At 47.6% G+C, this 20,766-nt stretch overlaps 1 protein-coding gene across 1 annotated transcript in view; it reads left to right on the top strand.

The window, feature by feature from the left end:
* Grik4 (glutamate ionotropic receptor kainate type subunit 4) overlaps positions 1 to 20,766 on the top strand; it is a 174,614-nt gene that overhangs the window by 108,984 nt on the left and 44,864 nt on the right. Inside the window, exon 11 of the mRNA XM_028755739.1 lies at positions 18,501 to 18,614. Coding sequence (XP_028611572.1) covers positions 18,501 to 18,614 — 114 coding nt within the window. The remainder of the gene's footprint in view (positions 1 to 18,500; positions 18,615 to 20,766) is intronic.

Here is a 20,766-nt window from a genome sequence, read left to right as displayed (position 1 = left end):
GTGGAGAGTTCCTATCCTCTGCATCTGCATGCTAGGATGGGGAGGAAGGACTCGGTTGGTCCAGGATCATAAGCAAGAAAGCCCTCAAGGATCTGCTCGAGAGTGACATTTGATTGACACTTGTGCCTATAACCCTGTATCTAGAAAGTGAGGTATTGTGGTCTGAATATAAAATGTGCCCCCTGCCCCGCGCCCTCTCAGCAGGCTGATATGTTTGAATTCTTGCTCCCCAGCTCATGTGCTGTCCTGGAAGGTTCTAGAACATTGGGTTGTGGGGTCTCACTGGAGGAAGTGTATTGTTAGGGGTGGGGCTTTGAAGATGTTAAGTGGATTTGGCTCGTGGTTTTCTTAGTCTCTGGGTCCTAGAGGCGAGAAGCAACAGCCTCACATTCCTGCCGCTGACCCTGTCAACCACGATGGACTCTGGTCTCTGAAACTATAAGCCAAAGTAAATCTCCTTCCCGTAAGATGCTTCTGTCACAGCAATGAGAAATCAAGAATCGTGGGTGGTTCTTTTATGAGCAGCACAGCCATACCCCCTCCCCTACTTCATGCGTGGGTGCACACACCATTATAGGCAGAGAAGACAGTGCCTCAACTGATTCATGTCTGGAAGCACTGGGTCTTGAAGCCAGATACCTTTTCTCTGGAAACTTTCTAATGGGAAAGGGAAGGGCAGACCTCAGCTTTCGTACAAGGTCCCCTAAGGGATAAGTCATGGAAAGATCAAACTCTAGCATAGCACAATGCAAGAGTACAAACCAAAAGCTTCCTGACCAGAGACCTGTCTGGCAGCCCCTTGAGGGAAACATGGTCACCCTGTGCATGTTGAACTCCTTATGTAATGGATGTGGGACATGAATCACAGTCAGAGCAGCATTAGGTTGGCAAGACAAGGTGTCAGGTGTCATGGGACAAGTCCTTCTTCAGCATTCTATGGAGAACACTCATTGGCAGGCCTGTAGCAACCTGGCTGCCAGGCCAAGGCTCAGACAAGAAAGCTTTCTGGGGATCAGTCAGCAGACTGATTTGACACCTCGGATGCATCTGTCACTGTGGTAGGGTCTTGGAGATCAGACAGGAGGTCTTATCTTTGGAAGCTATGGGTGAGGTAAAGTGGAGGTAGGAGAAATATTCAACATGTAAACAAAATACATACAGGTAAACTACCTGCCAGCAAAGCCCAAAGTGGACAGTTATGAACATGATATCTTCATGTCATCAGAGAATACACACAGCTTGACTCCCTGACCTCCTAGAAAGTGGGTGTGGCCTGGCCCTTTCATGGGACTGTGGAGGTTGAAGCCCAGAAAAGGCAGCTGCAGGTTTGAGGGAAGGCCTAAGGGTCTCACTTGTGGGTCTTTAGATGCCAGCGTTGCTTCTTTCCCTCTGAAGGTGTTGATTGGAGAAATCTGAAGTGGGCACGTTTCACTTAGGTTTGGAGCTATCTCGGCTGTTTCAGACTGGGAACTTCTCCAAACCCCAGGGGCGCCTGGGAAATGTATCAGAAGAGTCACTTCACTGGGATTATTTTTGCTTTCCCCACTGAGTGCCAGCTGTTAAGGGGAGAAAGGGGTCTGTAGAGGAAATGGGAATGTGTTAATTAAGGTCCCCAAACTTTCTAAGGGGTGGCTTTCAGCTACACAGAGAGATGGGCAGCAGAGGATTGATCTGGGGCAGGAGCAAGAAACTGTCTCCTGTGGACAGTTAGAAATAGTAGTGTCATGACTTCTAAGTTTGGCCCCAGTCCCTTACCCCTATGACAGAGTGAGTGTGTCACCTGGATATGGAATCTCCTATGAACTAGGTCTAGTCTGAGGTCACGTGTGTTTTTGAGAGAGTTCTGTTTAGCAAACAGGGACTTAACCTCTGCCTTAGTCCCCAGAGCCACTGTCATTCATCACCCAGTTTTGGGAATTCTGCTTCTGGTTGCCCCCTCATCCTATCTCAGAGGTTATGAACTCTGGTCTTTGGACTCTTTCTCTTCCCAAGTAGAATGCAACTCTTGAAGCTAGGCCCCTACTAGACCTGCTCCTGCACTCCCATCTTGGCCAGCCAATATTACCTGCCCCGCCCCTAGATGTCTTGCTGTGGTTGTGGCTTCAGGTTGAATCTCGGAGTTCCCGTTCTGTATACATAGAACCTTGAAGTACAGCGGTGCAGGATGTATGTTGTCCAAAGAGTGAGCATGGCCCCCGACCCAACCAATTTCTCTAGGCTCGCCCATCAAGCCCTCTAACGTGGAGTTTTATCAATCTGTAGTAGATTTTCCTCCTATGAAAGTGCCTACAGCTTGTGAAGCCTGATGCCCAAAAGACTGCTGGGAAAGCCCGCTCTATAATATTCATATTACTGCCCCAATACCATGGGGAATGAGGCCCAGTATATAACACGAAGCCGTAGCATAAGATATATGCAAAGTGGGATCACATACCAAATTTATGGGAGGAGAGAAGAGAGAAACTCATTAAGCTGGAGGAGGCAGGCAAGACTTTAGAGCACAGCTAATGAAAATCACAGCGATTGTTTATTGAACACCTAGTACCTGCGGGTATTCTTTATGAATCATTTCCTCTCTACAAACAATCTTGTGATATAAATATTATTATTCGTATTTCACAACAAAGAAGCTGAGGTTAATTTCTGCTTACCAGAGAGTTTACCTCCAAGTCACATAAGTTGATCTTGAATTCAAAGCCCGGTCTTACTGATGCCAAAGTCCACGATGGTCACACTAGGATCCTTCCAGTGGATGTTATCATCAGCTTGGACCTTGACAGACAAGTAAGAGTTTAGCAAGAGGGAGTTAGTTGCAAGCAGAGGAAAGTAGGCAGGGTCTGAAATGCAGAACGTACTTAAGGGTCATAAAGGGTATAGCGTGCCCCCATCATGAGTTGAAGGGACATCAATAGCTTGGTGTGGCGCTGAGGACGAAGCCTGGTAGAGCCTCTGTAGGTCACAGCCAGGAGATAAGACTGTGTCCTGAAGGTAGTGGAGAGGCACTAAAGCCTGTTAACCAAGGATCGACAGGACTCAGTGTAGAATGAACTCTAGGGCAGAGGTTCTCAAACTGTATCAGAAGCATCAACGCCATCTTGTCCTTGCTGAACATCCAAATTCCCATGCCTTATCCAGACTTTCTGAATGAGAGACTTGAGGTAAGGGAGTCATCAGGCTGCAAGTTAACATGTCCCTGGAGTGATTGTGGTGCATGTGGGAAATGCTGGTTCTCAGTCTAACTCAGCTCGAGAACCCCTGGTACCCAGGACTGGTGGGAAGGATGGTTTGGGAACGAATCAGAAGTCCCGAATGAAGATCACGATAGCAATAGATTCAACAGGCAGTCCAGACTTAGAATGCACTGTGCTTGGTTACTGAATGAGTTGAGAGCAAGGAAGAAGGCTGAAGACTCCAGGCTCACTCCCGTCCTCTCTTTTGGATGACAGGGAGGATGTCATGGTATGCTCAGAGAGACACTGTAGATTCCATGATGGAGAGTAGATGGCATGAATACAGCAAGCCAGCAAGGTGGGCGAGGAAGGCCAGCAAGCCAGCAGGTCTGGGCCCCCGATCTATTCAGAACTGACCACTGTCAGTTCTATTCATGAGGTGGTGTTGTGGGAAGACAGTGCTTCTGTGCTCGCCGCCCCTTACACCATCCCCTCCAAGCCGCCCACCAGTCTTTATCAGCTAGGAGCCATGTGGACTTGGAGAAGTGGCTGCATTGATTACATCTCTCAGAACTGTGACAATGTCCCTAACAGAATGCCCCGATGGTGGATTTATTTTAGTTTGTTGTGGTGGCGAAAGGATTACGGACAGGCTCCCATGGCAGCAGGAAGATGGAGAGAAGCCTCTCACATCCTGGCAGGTTGGACCAGGACCAGAGACAGATATAAAACCTTCTAGGCCAGTCCCCTGTGGCCCAATTCTGACTGATCGCTGTCAGAGCTGCTCAAATATACCAGATTTCCCTTGCCCAGTGGGAGGGGCCTCAGCCACTAAACCTGCTACAGTGGCTCCCTGCCCTGTCCAGCAGGCAGCTCCTTCCCATCCCTCACTTTCCCATGAATCCCAAATGTGCCCCTTCCCCTGTCCTTGCCAGGGCTGCTGGTGTTCTGCTTGCTTTTTTTTGTCCTGGCTTGGTCTCACTGGCTCACGGGTTCTGGACAGAATCATGATATACTCCAGGAGTCAGAGCCACACACTATTTTTCTTGCCATCCTGTGCTTGTCAGAAACATCTGATGTCACACACACACACACACACACACACACACACACATATACACATACACATACGTATACATACCAGCATGAAGTCAGACTTGGATTGACAGCACCAGTGGCCGTGACACCTATAAAAGCAGTCATCTCCAGTCCCACAAGACTGGGGATTGTTTCTTGTCTTTCTGAGCCCCCACATGCCAAGCTTCATGCCAAGCCTCTGCCTTCATCTATATACACATTTGCTATCCAGGCAGGAAAAATAAATAAATAAATAAATAAATAAATAAATAAATAAATAAGAAAGGCTAGGTCCCTTGAGAAGGCAGCATGTGGTCAGGGCAATGAATTTGAGCTGCCAGGGAAAGCGCTATTGGCTTCTGCTAGGCAAGTTCCTACTCAAATCCAGGAGACAGACTGAGCAACCTGCTGTGTCCCAGACTGCAGGGGAATGTGGCTGCCAGTGAGGGCACAGATGGGAGAGCAAGAGCAAGGGTGTATGCGGTCAGCAGGAACAGAAGATGTGCATGCACCCAGGGTCAGTCTCTCCAATATTAAAAGGAGTCAGAGGAAATAAAGAAACAGGCCACTCTTAACTGGTTGGCTCTGGAAAACACCACAGGAGTTTCCCAGAGCAGAGGCCACGTTCCCTGGCACTCCCAGGAATGGAAGGAGGAAAGAGGTGGTTTCCAGAATCGAAACCTGTATCTCAGTAAGAGCAATGAAGCTTACTGAGCAATTATCTGTGCTGGGACTTGTCTATCTCTCCTTCCATCCTCTCACCAACCCTGGGAAGAAGGAGTGAAGTGTTACTATTGATGCTCACAGAGGCTAAGTGACTGACCCCAGGGACCTGACAGCCATCCCCCCTACTGCCAGGTAGGAACTAGGAGATAGTTCACACATGCTGCTGTGAGCATCACGGGCTCTTCTCTGTTTCTGAGAAGACTCCACTCGGGTGAGGACAGTGGGTCCTGGGAGGTGTAGTGACTGCAGCTCTTCTGGGAGAGCCCAGATCCTGTCCCCACTGCAGGCTTTGCTGGATGCTCACAGCCCACAAAGTTGGCTCCTTGGGGCTTCCCACAGTCTGTTCAATTGTTTAGACCAGATGCAGAATGCAGAATCTGGGCTGACGCCATCCGGCAGCACACTCAAGCCCAGTTACAATTCCAGTTGTTCATTTTGGCTCTTCTCACTTTAGAAGTCACACAGATGTTGAGCAGAAACATACCATACCTGAATTTACCTTTCCCAGCCCACATGAAGTCAATGGTGGAGGGTGGTGCACATTTAGGGACACTTCCAGCCTTCAATAGTGTCACTATCTCTTACCTCAGAGCCAACAGTGTTTCATGTCACATTTGTCTCTCTTTTACTTGGGAAAACCTGTTAATATTTTGAAAATGGTGTTGGAGAATTGGCTCTCAGTTAAGAGTGTCAACTGTCCCAATAATGAAGGCCAGAATTCAGATCTCAGCACCTCAAAAACAAGTTGGGTGCTCCATTAATACCTATCAGCCCATCTTCAAGTGGGGCAGAGATGGGGTGGGGGGGAGGCTCATTGGCTTGTTGGTTTCCCAGGCTCAGAGAGAGAGAGAGAGAGAGAGAGAGAGAGAGAGAGAGAGAGAGAGACTCTGCCTCAAAGGACTCTTTTCTGGGCTCTGCATATGTGTGCATGCTTGTGTACCTTCACACACGTGTGTGGATGCACAAAGAGACATTCACACAAATATAAACACACAAATCTTTTAAATGTTGCTGATTTAGGTTTACAGAGACGTGTACAAGCTATGAATCAGCTTGAAGAATTATGACAAGGGGACACGCCTATGAGAACACTGTCATTATCAATACCTCAAAGGTCCCCCTTTCAGTTCCTTACCCTTTCTGTCTGCTTTTAGCATTCTTCATCTTCCCTCTCAGAGGTGGCTGCTGTCCCAATGTCACATGGCCATTCAGCCATGCACGGGAGCCTCCTTCTTATCCTTGACTCTAAATAGGATACCAATGAGTGTAGAGGTTGTCACAGGACTCAAATACAACCTGAGAATGTCAGTTCTGCACAGAGGGTTTTTTTGTTTTTTGTTTTTGTTGTTGTTGTTGTTGTTCTGTTGTTGTTGTTGTTGTTTTATTTGTGTTTTTTTTTTTGGTTTTGTCAACCAGGTGAGGCATCTCTCTGAAGGAGACAAAACCCATTTGCTCATCCACAATGTCTCAGTGCTCTTCCTCCCAAGACTTTGGGGATACAAGGGGCTTGGGAGATGTCACTGTCTTCCACTGAGCCTCTTCTCATGCAAGGACCAATTTGAAATGAGCACCAGAGACACTGTATTTGTGACAGGCTGGCCATGACAGTTGCTCCCTCCTGATGAGATGGGTGTGGCTCAAGAGCCTATTTCTGAGATGAGGCTGCTCAGGAAGTTATTGAAATAAAAGAAGGTTCCCGAGGAGCCCCCACAGTCTTTAGAGGGACCCCAGGGAGGTCTCTGCATGTTTTCTATGGTGCTCCCAGGAGTTGGATACTTTGTTTCATCTAACAAAAACAATCCTAATAAGCCTAAAAATCACACCACTCCTAATTACAGGCCTGGCAAGTAGGAAGGAGTTGAACCTACCACAAGCTGCTCTCCTATCAGGGCCCCGGAGCACCAGAGGCTCCTGCAGGAGCTTTCCTGCTTATGCTTTATTCAGGCTCTGAGTAGGCCTGGATCCCATAACAGGGTGATGGGAGAAGGCACACACAGTTTAGGAAAGGCTCCACTCACAGTAAAGGCTGCAGTCCTGAGCACTAATGGAGCCTGTGAGCCTTGCTCCATGTTAGCCTCCCCAGCCCTGCCCCCAACCACCATCACCACTTCCTTCTAGACCCTAACAAGTAGGGCTGGGACACCAGCAAAAGGGGAGTGCAAGTGTGGGCAGGAGGAGATTTAATGTCTCTAAGCACACAGCATTGTTCAAGATTAGCATCTCCATGTGGACTGGATGATATCAGTAATGGGGACTTAGGTGTGTTGGGCTGGGGCTGTAGCTCAGGTGGAAGAGTGCTTGCCTCGCACGCAGGAGCCTCTGAGTCCTTTCTCAAATGCGACATAAACTGAGAATGGTACCACATACTGTAATCCTGTTACTTGGGAGGTGGAGGCAGGAGGGTCAGAATTTCAAGCCATCTTTAGCTACATAGTGAGTTTAAGGCTAGGTTTGGTTACATAAGACCCTCCCTGGAAAGGGAGGGAGGGAGGGCGCGAGGGAAGGAGGGACAGAGAGAGGGAGAAGAAAAAGTAAGGAGAAACAAGTGTATTATCCTGAAACCTCAAAGAGGCTTATATTTTTTGTTCCCTGAGCTGTGTGAACTGGGGCCATTCTTCAGAAAGCCAGGTGTGGTGACAGCAGCCATGGCGGCAATGTCTGAGGAAGTCACGGCCACTGAGACCCAAATTCTGGATGCTGTTTCCTTTCCACACTGTTATGACGTAAACAATATGAGGTCTATATAATACATATCAATTTTCCAATCACGAGATTTCTTTGCACTCTTCAGACTCTACATTGAATTTTCTAAAGCAATCAGTTGGATAAATGAAATTAAAGTTAACACTTTAAGCTGTTAACAAGTCATAGCAGCCCTTTCTCCTGTGGCATGTTCTATTCCAGGCACCGTCCTGGCTCTTTTCTATGTGTTCTTTGATTTAAACTTTACAATATATTCATGGAATATATTATCACTGCTTCTGTTTTCCATATGGGGAAACTGAGGCATGGAGATGCCAAGTAACTGACATCTATTACAGGGACAGCATCTAGAGCCTAAGGGTTCTATCCAGAGCCAGTATACTCTGCTTAAGTTGCCCTTTTTGGGAATTGAGCTGAGAGACTCGGTGCTTGGGCTCCTCTTTCAGGTGTCTACCCATTTGTTCCCTGATCACATCCATTCAACAAGCACTTTCTGGGTGCTGACCAAAGGACAGACACTCTGTATACATGGACACATTGTAAATGACAGGTAGGGGTTCCTTGCCTCCTGGAACTCTCATTTTTCATGTTCACCAGGTGGCTTGATACGTTAGCAAGATAATTTTAGAGCATGGTTCTCGCATAATGAATAAGAAGCAGCATCATGAGTCCAAGAGGGCTGGGAGTAGCCCGTCACGTGGGTATCCAGACAAGGCTAGAGAGATGCTTCAGCATGGTAAAGAGCTTGCCATGCAAACAGGAGAATCTGGGTTTAAACCCCTAGGACTCACATAAAGTCACCATGGCAGGGTATATCTGTGGTACCAGTATCCCTGTGGTGAGATGGGAGGCAGAGACAGGAAAATTCTGGAAGCTTGAAGGTGAGGTAGCCTGGCACACAGAGCAGTGAACAGTGAAGAGACCATGCTAGTCAACTTCCTGTTGCTATGATAAACACCATGATCAAAAAGGAACTTGAGGAGGGGAGGGTTTATTTCCACTTAGGACTCCCAGGTTACAACCCAGCATGGAGGGAAGTTTGAGTGGAAACTCAAAGCAGCAACCTTGAGTCAGGAACTGGAGCAGAAACCATGGAGGAATGCTTACTGGATCCCTTCTTGGCTTGTATTCAGCTAACTTTCATAAAGAGCCCAGATCCATTTGCTGAGGAATGACACCACCCACAGTGTACTGGGCCCTCCTACAACATTAACAATCAAGAAAATGCCCTCACAGGTGTGCCGTAGGCCAATCTGATGCAGGTCCTTCCTCAAATGATATCCCCTTTATCCAGGTTTGACTAGGTGTATGTCAACTTGGCAAAAACTAGCCTGCACAGAGACCCTGTCTCACGATTTAGGCCCCAAAAGTTGACCCCAAAGTTGTCCTCTGACCTACCACTTGACATGCCACTCATAAGCCTGCACTCACACACAGGAATGCACATATACACATGGACACCATGAGAGAGAGAAAAACAGAGATTGAGAGAGATAGAGACAGAGGGACACAGAGAAAAAGTGTTCAGAGGAAACAGAGGTCTAGTTTGAGGCAGAGTGTGACACTGTGTGCTGGCAAAGCACATCTCTATCTGAGCACAAAGGGCAGGAAGGAGCACAGTAAACAGAGGCCTGTCAGGAGACATCAAAAGTTAACGCTGCCTTCTCCACCCGCCGACCCAGCTCAGACCCTGTGCCCTATGGCTTCACCCTCAAACGATGAGCTAGCCCTTCTCCCCACAGCCCGAAATCTTTCTTTCGATCTGTCCTCACAGGCCAGTAACCGAGCCCTGTGCCCAGCCAAGTAAATATTTCATGGGGATTTTAATTTAACTCTAAGGGAATCCATCCAATCCTGAGAATAGACTGTCACCTCAAGAAATAGCACCAGGGATGACTTGGACCTAGGGATGACATTGCCACTCCCCCGACGAATGCTAATGGGTTTCTGGCATCTGCCTCCCCCGGCATCACTGTGACAGGCTAGGTCCAGTGAACAGGCTTGCAAAGAGTGGCTAGGGGCTTTCTCTGAATGGAAGCTTATGGGGAACAGGCTTAGGGAGGAGGTTGGGCAGGTACCAGTACAGATGACCAAACTGAACATAAATTGTGTGTGTGTGTGTGTGTGTGTGTCTATCGAGGTGACCAAAACTAGACACGATTGTATTCCCTTATCCTTCACCTCATACTGGTTCTGAAAGAAAGGAACAGCCAGGAAATGAGCTCCCTAACTACCCACTGGGCAGGGACACCAAACATTTTGCAGATGCCATGTGCCTGCTAGGCATTTTCCCTGACCACCCCTGGTGGGTGGAGTGGGCATCCATCCTGATGATGCAAACAGGAGATCCTGTTATTATGGAGTCTAAGTGATGATTTCCCGGGGACGCAAGAACCAGCAGCGGCCATGAGTCCTTGGCTCCTTCAGAGTCCTTGCCTCCCTGCTCAGTCTAGTTCCGGGGGCATCTGCATAGTTAGGGATGGTGGGAGAAAGGCCTGTAGCAGGTGAATAGGTTGGAAGACAGAAGTGTGCAGATTCTCATTCGGAATGGGTGGAGATGCTTTGCTAATTAACCTGGCTGAGCAGCAGAGGACTTGGCATGGAGAGCCTGGGGGTGGGAGTGTGGGGGGGGAGGGGGAAGGTGGAGGGTAGGGGGGTGGAGGTAGCTTAAGCACAGAGCAGGCCCTGTAGTTGGCTCCTGGCTTAGCCCAGACCTGCCTACCCTGTCCCTTCCAGAAGTGTAATTAGCACCCTGCTGACAATTGCTCTGGTCAATAAGGATCTAGGTTCCCTGCTAATGCCATCCTGGACTTTAGGGGTTTATGATTAGGGAGTGGAGTGTGCGCCCTCTAGTGGGAAAACTGGGGTTTCAAGTCTCTTGGCCTGATGAACCAGGACTGTGTCTGGCCAGAATTAGGCACTCAGGCCTGAAAAAATAAAAGTCCTACCCATACCAGCAATTTGCAAGAAATTAGCCTGGTTCAGCTGTCAGCAAGAAAGAGCTCAAACATAGACTGTGTTTAGGGGTGCCCACCTGCCCCAGAACTATACTAGTTGTCGTTAGGGACTGATTGTGTGCCCACTTGTAGAACACTAACCAGGAAAAGTACAACAGTAAGAAGACAGTCTCCAATCTTAAGGATTTGAACACGCGGGTCTGAAGTTAGTTTTCTTTAGCTGTGTGAGCTTGAGCAAATGCCTAACCTCTCTGGGCTTTAGTTTCTTTGTCTGTAAAACAGTGCTAAGGGTGACTTTGTCGTGTGTGTACCGTCTTAAAGAGGTTAATGCCTGCTTCAAGAAACTGTAATCATGGGGATGTAAGACCTTGGAGAGGCAACGTGAGGGCAAGAAGAATGGTCAGGGACCCTATCTGCAGAATTACCGTAGCCTGGCCCGCACTCTGCAGAGGCATCCCACTTCCTAGAAGGTCATGAATGGATGCATGGTTCCCCCCTTCATCAGAGAAGAAATGGAGACCTAGAGAATTTAAGGTCACATCACATCAGCAGCCAAGCTGAAATGACCCCGGACACTGCTCTGGCAGAGGCACACTACAGCAGATCTGTCTTCTCTCCTTCAGTGACTGAGAGGTGGGAGGGCTAGCTCCTGAAAAGATGGGCAGGAGCGGTGTGTGACAGGGAAAACTTCGAATGGCCTGAGGATGGGTGGGGTTGATAGTCGCATGTTGATTCTGTAACTGGACGGTACAGGTTGTGCTCAGAGGAACAATGAATGGACACTGGCTGCACAGGCAGGATGGACAAAGTGGGTGGAGTCCCAGACAACTTGCTTTTTCTGCCCCCCTTTTTTTTTGCAGGGTTGATGAGGGGTGTGCAGGTTTTCTCAATATAATCCTGGCAGTCCTGGTCTACAAAGACCAGGCTGACCTTGGATGCAAAGATGCAAAGAAATCCACCTGCCTCTCCCTCCCGTGTGCTGGAATTAAAACTATGCACACAGCACAGGAAAATTCTCAGGAGAAAGCACAAAACCAGAAGACTTGAAGATTCACTCATATAATTCCAGCACCTAGGAGGCAGGAGGATTGTGGTACATAGTGATATAGGTATAGGTATGGGTATAGGTATATGTGTCTCTCTCTCTCTCTCTCTCTCTCTCTCTCTCTCCATATATATATACATACATATATATATATCACATATATAGATATATATCACATATATATCACTATAAATATGTCACTATATCATATATATATCACTATATATGTATGTATCATATATTCAAAAGTCTCATTGTCTTGGTACGAAGGTGAATTTTTCTAGAAAGAAACAATGTTAATAACCATTTGTTGACTTTATAGTATATGCTAAGCACTGTGCTTCCTGCACGGGATGTACAATCTCACATAGCCTTAAAGGATCCCTGGTCAGCTATTGTTATGTCATGGTAAAGTGAGAAGTAGACATGGGGAAGCCATGAGGGCTTCCTAAGGTCACAAGGCCAGCCTGGTCTAAAAGCAAGTACCAAGACAGCCAGGATTATACTGAGAGACCCTGCACACTCCCCTACCCCAAACCCTGCAAAAAAAAAGAAAGAAAGAAAGAAAGGAAGGAAGGAAGGAAGGAAGGAAGGAAGGAAGGAAGGAAGAAAGAAAGAAAAAAAGAAAAAGCACGTTTCCTGAGACTTCCATCCATATCATCCGTCCGTCCCGCCAGTTCAGCCAGCATCCACTTACTGTTCCCCTGAGCATGTCCTGTGCTCATCCAGTTACATAATCAACATGGGAATATCCAGTCATCAACCCCACCCATCCTCAGGACCCACCCATCCTCAGGATAGTGATGAATTTGAACCCAGTTTAATGTGATGACACAGGCTTGTGGTTGAGGAATGGTCTCAAAGTCCCTTCCCTTCTGGATGTTGCAAAGAATGTCAGCCCCTTTCTACAACCTTATATGGCCTTGATTGAAATTTCTGTACTGTCCAAAGGCAATCTCCCTGGGAACTAGGGCTTTTGGGATGGTCAGCGCCGTCTTGTTCTTGTTCTGAGCAGCATTTCCTCCCAGAGCCTTCCAGAGTTAAGAGATTCAATTACAGAATTAAGTAAAGAGAAGGAATCCCTGTGAGCATCGGGTACAGGCTAGGCTCAAGGAGGCGCAGGGAGCTGAGGTGCAGCAGCACATGACTTCCTGAGGCAGAAGCTGAGACTTGTGTAAAGATGTCAGAGGGAGGAAAGTTCTAGAAGCTGGTCAGAGACAGCTCTGTAGAGTTGAGAGAATTTGTAAGCGGCTTGGGGTGGGGCTGGGGTGCGGAGTACACCATCGACTCTTCCAGAGAGGTTCAGAGAAGGATATGGAGAATGCCTACTTTCCACTTGGCATCTGTTTCCCCATAGATTCCCAAAGAATGAGGTGATTGGAGGCCTCTGAGGGTCCCCACATAGGTCACACAAAGAAGCACAAGGTCATTGTGGAAAGACCTGAGGGGATGAGTAGCCAGGGGCCTACGAGAAAGCCTGCCACTCACTGCGAGCTCAGATGTGTTTCCAAGGCCTTTTGAGCTAGCTCTATCATCTCCCAGCACCACCATCCCCCAACAACAGAAGGGGACCGGGCCCATGCTCACAACCCAATACCTTCTTGCTGACCCTCCCCCTACTGTAGAAAGTGAGTTCTGATTACTCCCACTTGACAGATGAGCACACTGAGGGTAAGAGAAGTGAAACGATTTGTCTCAGGTCACACAGCAAGAGAGTGACTGAGTCCAGGCAGGCCTGCCCTACACCGAAGGCTCAGCCAACGCACACTGATGTGATACAGCAGCACTCTACAGTTTTTACAGCCTCAAGGGCTCCTCCATGCAATCCTCTCTCTTGATTTGCATATTGAACCATAGTCACAAAGCTTGCCTGGAGAATATGACTGAGTCACCATGAATTAGGGGTAGCCTACTGACTGTCCCCTCATCTGTGCCTCAGGGAAAACCATAGGTGGGGGAGGCAAGCCAGGGCACTAGGAGACCTGATGTGTGCCAAGGGAGAGGGTTTTGCACAAAGTGGTGTAGTGACTGTCTTAAAATAGCAGCCAAGGTAACTGTACCAGTTTTGTCCTCTTGGTGTGGCCAAGCTCTGTGGCTGCCAACAGATGTCCTCATCATCAGGGAAGCCCCACAGGAGACTATGGGCTCACGCAACCTGAGCAGATAGGATCCCTACTGTGAACATGCTCTTCCCCCAGCCCAAGTCCAGATCCCCAAAGAAGCCATAGAAGGCTTTGGGCTTTGATATCAAACAGGGGTCTGCTTCATAACCCCCGTTAACCTCCAAAGAGACAAAGGGTGGTGGTTTTGAAAGTCACCTCTAGGCCAGCTCCTGCTAGGCCCAGCCTTGTAAATTCCACCAACATCCAGGAGATAAAAGGGGACATCCCTCAGAGGCAGCATCCAAAGGCCTTCAAAGAGCACTTTCAATCAAAACTAAGCAAAGGAGTGAGGCCTGGTGCTGTCTGGGGATACATTTAAACACCTTTGTGTGTGTGTGTTGCTCTACCACACAATGAATGTGTGCTCTCTTTTCCTGTCTCTGATTTCAGCCTGACTCTTTGGCCCGTCTGTTTTCCCAGCTCTAGGATGCCAAGGGTCAGGCCTGAGCCCCACAGTTTCCTTCCCACCCTTTCCAGGTCCAGGTTCCTGCAGTTGCTGCCCAGCCTGGGTGCCAGACTGTGCCCTGGGTATCTTGTCCTCATGCCTACCACATCATTCCATCCTGCCATCACCTCCTGGGGCAGAATGGGGACCAGTTAAAGAAAGTCACATGACCTTATGTAGGGCAGAAACCCTGAGACTGATGTCTGGGAAAGGCAGCAAGCTCCCTGGCTGGACCCCTTTCCCTTCACAGTAAAGGGAGCTCGTTCCTGTGGAAGAAAAGCTTTCAAGGATCACAATGAGGTTGGGGACCAGCTGTGACAAGATCCAGATCCCCTCATCTCCCATCCACTGCTCCCTCTCATGGACAGCATAACCTCTCACCTCACCACGAGGCCCCATAGGGGCTGCCATGTGCCCATGTTCCCCTCCCCCATCCTCCAGCCTCCAGCCTTAGACTCTGTAACAGTCCTGTTAGTCCCCGCCCCCTTCCTTGTTAGTGTGTCTTCATGGCACATTAGCTCCTCATCTGAAGGCTGCTTTATAGCATAATGTCTTTTTAACTAAGGTAAAAGAAAATGAACACACATCATTTGGAATAATCTGATCCCACGTGATCGCGGCTGGCACCCCGGGGTGCGCTGAAGCCAAGGTAGATAATTACTCTTCTATACTGAGTCAATTAAATATAAAAAACAGCCACCACCAAACCTCTTGCCTGTTTCTTGTAGCTTTCTGCTGCTGCTGCTTCCCTGTCCCACCCCCCACCCCCAACTTATTCCAGCCTGAGGAGAAAGGAAAGAGAGATCGGGCGAGAGGTGCCAAATCAGCTTTGCCAGCAGAAAGGCAATTTTCTGTGTGTGGCCCAATTTGGGGAAGAAATGGCCTGCGTGTGCTGGGAGCATGCTGTCCCCACCTACACAGGTGGAGGGGAGAAGGAGGTAGCTAGCCCATTTCCAGCGCTCTGTCCATATGGACATATGAGTTGTTCTGGCATTCATAATATCTTTGTTGGCCAACATGAATAAACTTGCAAAATGATTTACAAATTGTTGCCCCTTTTACAGAAAAGCTGAGTGTAGAAAAAAGAAAAAAGGAAATCCGGGGTCATCACAATTTACTTTGGTTAATTGATTTGGAGTTCTGAGAAAAGAAATCACCAGAGAAAGGAACAGATGCTATGCTCACCCCTTGCCTGTTTTGTCAACTCAATCACTTTAAAAAAAATTGTAATTAGTGTGTGTGTGTGTGTGAGTGTATGTGTGTGAGTGTGAGTGTATGTGTGTGTGTGAGTGTATGTGTGTGTGTGTGAGTGTATTGTGTGAGTGTGAGTGTATGTGTGTATGTGTGTGTGTATGTGTGTGTGAATGTATGTGTGTGTGAGTGTATGTGTGTATGTGTGTGTGTGTGTGTGTGTATGTGTGTGTATGTGTGTGTGTGTGTGAGTGTATGTGTGTGTGTATGTGTGTGTGTGTGTGTGAGTGTATGTGTGTATGTGTGGGGGGGGGCATGTATGTGTGTATGTGTGTGTGTCTGTGTGTGTGTGTGTATTAGTATGCAGCGACACATGACATACGTGCAAAAGAGGACACTGGTGTTTTATTGTACCATTGTCCTGTTACTACCTTAAGAAAGGGTCTCACTGAACTGGAAGCTTATGTTTCGGCTCAGTGAGCTCCTGGGATCCTTCTGTCTCTACCCCATCAATGCTAGGGTTACAGACATGCCTTGCTTTTTATGCAGGTGCTATGGATTTAAATCTTGGTCCTCACACTCACGCAGCTAGCACTCTTACACAGCGAGCCATTTACCCAGTCCCAATCTTAATCTTCATGTGTGTGTGTGTGTGTGTGTGTGTGTGTGTGTGTGTGTGTGTGTACACGTGGAGGTGAGGTAGAGGCCAACTTCAAGTCATTTCTCAAGAACTGTTACTCACCTTGGTATTTTGAGACAGGGTCCCTAATTCATTTGGAGCTCACCAATTAGGCTAAGCTGGCCAGCCAGTAAGCACCAGGGACATACACGGGCATAGCTGCAGGCGCACTGAGATTACAAGTGGGCATCTCTAATAACAAAGTTCTAAGCATGGGTACCTGGGATCCAACTCAGACCAGCATGCTTGCACAGCAAGCACTTTGTTGGTCAAGCCATCTCCCCAGTCCCTTGTTGTCTCAATGTTTACTTCAGTTGCTTTATTCTGACTATTTCAACTTGTGCTCCTTCCCCTTCAGATCTCAGGCAGGGCTGTGCACCTATTCTACAGCACACCCGCACCCACGGGTGTAGCATTGCCCCTGCAGGACTCTAAGGCTGCCTTTGTCGCTCACAAGCTGAACACAAGTCAGTGTCACTGAGAGGCTGAGGTTCTGAAAGTCCCAGGCAAGCCTCTGAAGAGTCCCCCTAGGTGGAGATGCTGACAATCTACTAATCAGACCCCACTCTGTCACCCAAGGGCTGATTCACTTGGTGGCAGTCATCAACACTTTCACGGAAATATGGAACAAGCCACTCACTTTCCCCCTTCTTCATTAAAGCCCTCGTTCACCTGCACTCGAGTTTCTCGGAAGGAAGGCTCTACTTGATTAGGGTCTAAGTTTGCTAACCTGTGCTGGGACATGAATTGAGGATGGGAGACTGGCATGAAGATGTTGAAAGTGAATCTTGGTGGATTTACTTGATGGACTGGGCCTCCTGAGCCCCAGTCGCATCAGCATCTGAATTAGGTGCTATCTATTGCTATGACCAAAAGCCTAGCAGCAACTTAAAGGGGAGAGGTTTGCTTTGGTTCACAGTTCAAAGAACACAATCCATGAAGGCGAGGTAGGCCTACTAGCAGATGCCTCTGACCATGGCACGCATCAGAAGCTGAAGGGGGAGCCGGGCGGTGTTGGCGCACGCCTTTAATCCCAGCACTTGGGAGGCAGAGGCAGGCGGATTTCTGAGTTCGAGGCCAGCCTGGTCTACAGAGTGAGTTCCAGGACAGCCAGGGCTACACAGAGAAACCCTGTCTCAAAAAACAAACAAACAAATAAACAAACAAAAGAAGCTGAGGGGAAAGACAGACAGACAGACACACACACACGCATGCAGAGGCAGAGACAGACAGAGAGACAGACAGACACACAGAAAGACAGAGACAGAGAGATAGACAAAGAGACAGACAGAGTATGTCCCTGGATGCCAAACTATAATCCACAAGCTCCTCCATTCTGGCCTTGTCTTCTAGCTAGGCTCCAAGGGTTCCAAAAGGTTATGCAGCCTCCATAAACCACTAGAGACCATATGTTGAGACACAGGAACCCATGGCGGCTATTCACAGCCACAGCACAGTAGCCCCCTACTTTCTTTGCAACGGTTTGGCAGTCATCAGATGGGTGTGCACTTACATGTGCACTAGGTACCCAAGCCCACTCAGGACTAGTGGCCTTGTGAACACTTCACTTTTCTCCCTGTTTTTTTTTTGATGAAATATATGAAATACATTCCCTGGGTGATAAGCATGGCACTTAACTCTTTGCTCTTAAATATTAAATTATAGGTCAGAATCCATGGCTATGAATACAGAATCCTATGTATAGTCACAAAGAACCTGACCCTGAGCTCTGGGAAGAGATTTAGGAGTTCACACTTTCATTGGTCCAGTGGGTGATGTGGATAGACGTAGGTGCCAGAGGGTGCATTTTGAGCATCATGTGAGAGAATTTCTGTGAGGAAGTGAATACTCCCTTCACTGTCCATCTTGGTTTGTGGATGAGACTGTGGAGTCCTAGGCAAGCACACTGACTAAGCTTGATGAGTTCTTTATTCAGGCAGTGTACAGGCTAGAACCAAGTCCTGGCTCTGGGCTTTCCAGTGGCCCCAGGTATTGGCTTGTAGACAATAGAAAAGGGCTTTTCTTCTTCAGGATGGATTTGTAGTTGGATTCACGGAAGAATTTCTGACAGAGAAGGATATTGAAGAAGTTTACCCAGAAGGTCTTTTTTCCTTGAACATTTGGAAATTGGATCCGAACAGTCTGATTGTGTTCTCTCATTCTTGTAAACACCTATGAATTCAGAGGGGTCTACCAGTAAGACAACACGGATCATAGCTTTCACATGGGTCCTTCTGAGAGAGATGGTTTAGATCTTGACTGAGCCAAGAGATCTGACCAGAGTGACACCTACTCCACAGGGACGGTCCTACCTTCTCTGATAGTTTCTCTCTATGTCCTTTCAGAAAGCCGATCTGGCTGTGGCGGGTCTCACCATCACAGCCGAACGTGAGAAAGTGATTGATTTCTCGAAGCCATTCATGACGCTGGGAATTAGTATTCTTTACAGAGTTCATATGGTAAGAGACTTATTTTACAAGCATTTATGCCATTAAAGTTATTTGCATGCAAACACCGAGTTATATGGTAATAATGGATGACTCACAGAAATATTTAGATTTCGAGACTTAAATGCAAATGCACTGGGCTATTTTTTTTTGCTCCATCAGCTGCAGGAACTTAACAAACAGAGGAGATGGAAAAAAATCACACTTGAAGGCTTTCCAGCCAAGATGGCTTCTGTCTCTAAATAGGGATGGCTGGGAGTACCACTTGGTACATAGTGTGTCAATGACTGGCCTCAGTCCTGCTCTTCCAGGAGGTAGGGACCAAAGCTTAGATAAGCTCCCGCAGGAATGCCCAGGACTCCTCTGCCTCCAGGGTCCACTGTATTCACTCTGAACATTGTAAGACTGTGGGACTGCAGGCTTTGCCCTCTCTTGCTTATTGATGCTGGCGAATACAAAGCAGGGGTCTATACCTGCTTAAATTGGCTGTTTATGTTCCTTGTTTGTTTGCTTTTACTTTTTTAAAGGATTCTTTTTTCTGGCTATGAAAAGTATCAAAATGAATGTACAGGAATACAACAGTAGTCAGCCAAAGATGGACATGACATCTGAATCTCTTGCCTAGTGGAGAGATCAACAAAGAGTCACTCTGGCTGTGGGCCATCAATCAAATGGATCATCACTCTGTGGCCAGCCAATAATGGAAATGTCCTTGCTTCCGTTATTAGACTAGAAGATTCTTCCTTGTCTCCTTTACCTAAACTACCTCGAGGTGTATAGCTGTCATATGGATTTCCCTGTATTCTAGTCACTTTCTGTGGTCATAATTTAACTGTCACACGTTCTCCAGGATGTAACCTGACACCATGAGTCACCGTGACAATGGCTCTCATTTATTGAGTACCTCTGTGTCCCAGTCACTGTGAGGTAGATTCTAGCGTGGGAATGAATTGTGTTCCTTTGAAATACATGCTGGAATTCTAAGCCCCAGTACCTAAACATGTGCCTTACTTGGGAGAAGAATCCTTCCCAATATTATAAAGAGTTAAAATGAAGTCTAGCAGGAGAGACATCCAGAGACTACCCATAAGCCCTCCTACCTGGCTGTTGGGAGAGGAGACCCTGAGTGCCTTTACAGCTTCAACCTGGCTCACAGAGATGCTGCTTTGGAGGAGAAACAATTTGCCAGTGGGCATATCCCTCTTATGTGTAAAGTTGAATCTCCCTGGGAGTCAAAGAGGGCATGTATAGCTATGACCATGCTCCTCCAGGACAAGTCACTGTGCTGTAGAGCATGTCCTGCAGGCTTGACTTAGCAGAGATATGCTGTTCTCTGCTGGGCTACCTGGCTGGGAAAGATGGCCAGAAGAGGAGTTGAGGGTTAAGGTCTACAGAGACAGGACAGTGAGGACTCCATTAGAACCATACAGCTCATGGCTCTGTGCCTGGTAGAGAAAAGAGACAATGATGCTCTGAAACCATATCCTCCTTTGTCCTATTGTGAAGAAAGCTCCTACTTACTGAAACCATCTATATCCCAGACACTTGTGGGTACCTGTGATGTGGACTCTGGTTTGATGTTCAATTGTGTCTTCTTCAAAGTACATGTTGAAGTCCCAATTCCAAAGATCTATCACATGACCTCATTGGGAAGTAGAGTTCTTGACCGTGTTATAAAGAGATGAGGTAAAGTCATGCTGGATTTGGATAGATCCTTGGCCAATAACTTGCCAGCGTTTTGTAAAAAGAGGAGAATTTGGCTGGATGAGGTGGGAGGAACATGTTTTAATCCCAGCAGTAGAGAGTCAGAGACCTCTCTGTGAGTTCAAGCCCAGTCCTCTCTATCTAGCAAATTCCTGGCCAGTCAAACTGGCACAGTAAATGTTATGTTTTTAAAATCCAAGGATATGTTCTATAGAGTGCCTCAGTATGGTGTGATGGGAGAGGGTACTTCAGCAGGCCCATGCTGAAGCATACCTCCCCCCTGAGATACCAGCCATAAGAAGGGTCTAGTATAAAAGTAGAAGTAGAATTTATTTAGGGTCATGGGAAGGAGAGTTGAGGAGGGAGCAGAGGCAGGGAAAGAGAAGGAACAGAGAAGGAGAGAGAGAGAGAGAGAGAGAGAGAGAGAGAGAGAGAGAGAGAGAGAGAGAGAGAGAGAGAG

Source organism: Grammomys surdaster, unplaced genomic scaffold (assembly GCF_004785775.1).
Source record: "Grammomys surdaster isolate TR1022 unplaced genomic scaffold, NIH_TR_1.0 126086, whole genome shotgun sequence".
Classification (NCBI taxonomy): Eukaryota; Metazoa; Chordata; class Mammalia; order Rodentia; family Muridae; genus Grammomys; species Grammomys surdaster.
Note: the sequence above shows the minus strand (reverse complement) of the source record. Positions and strands in the feature narration are given on the sequence as shown.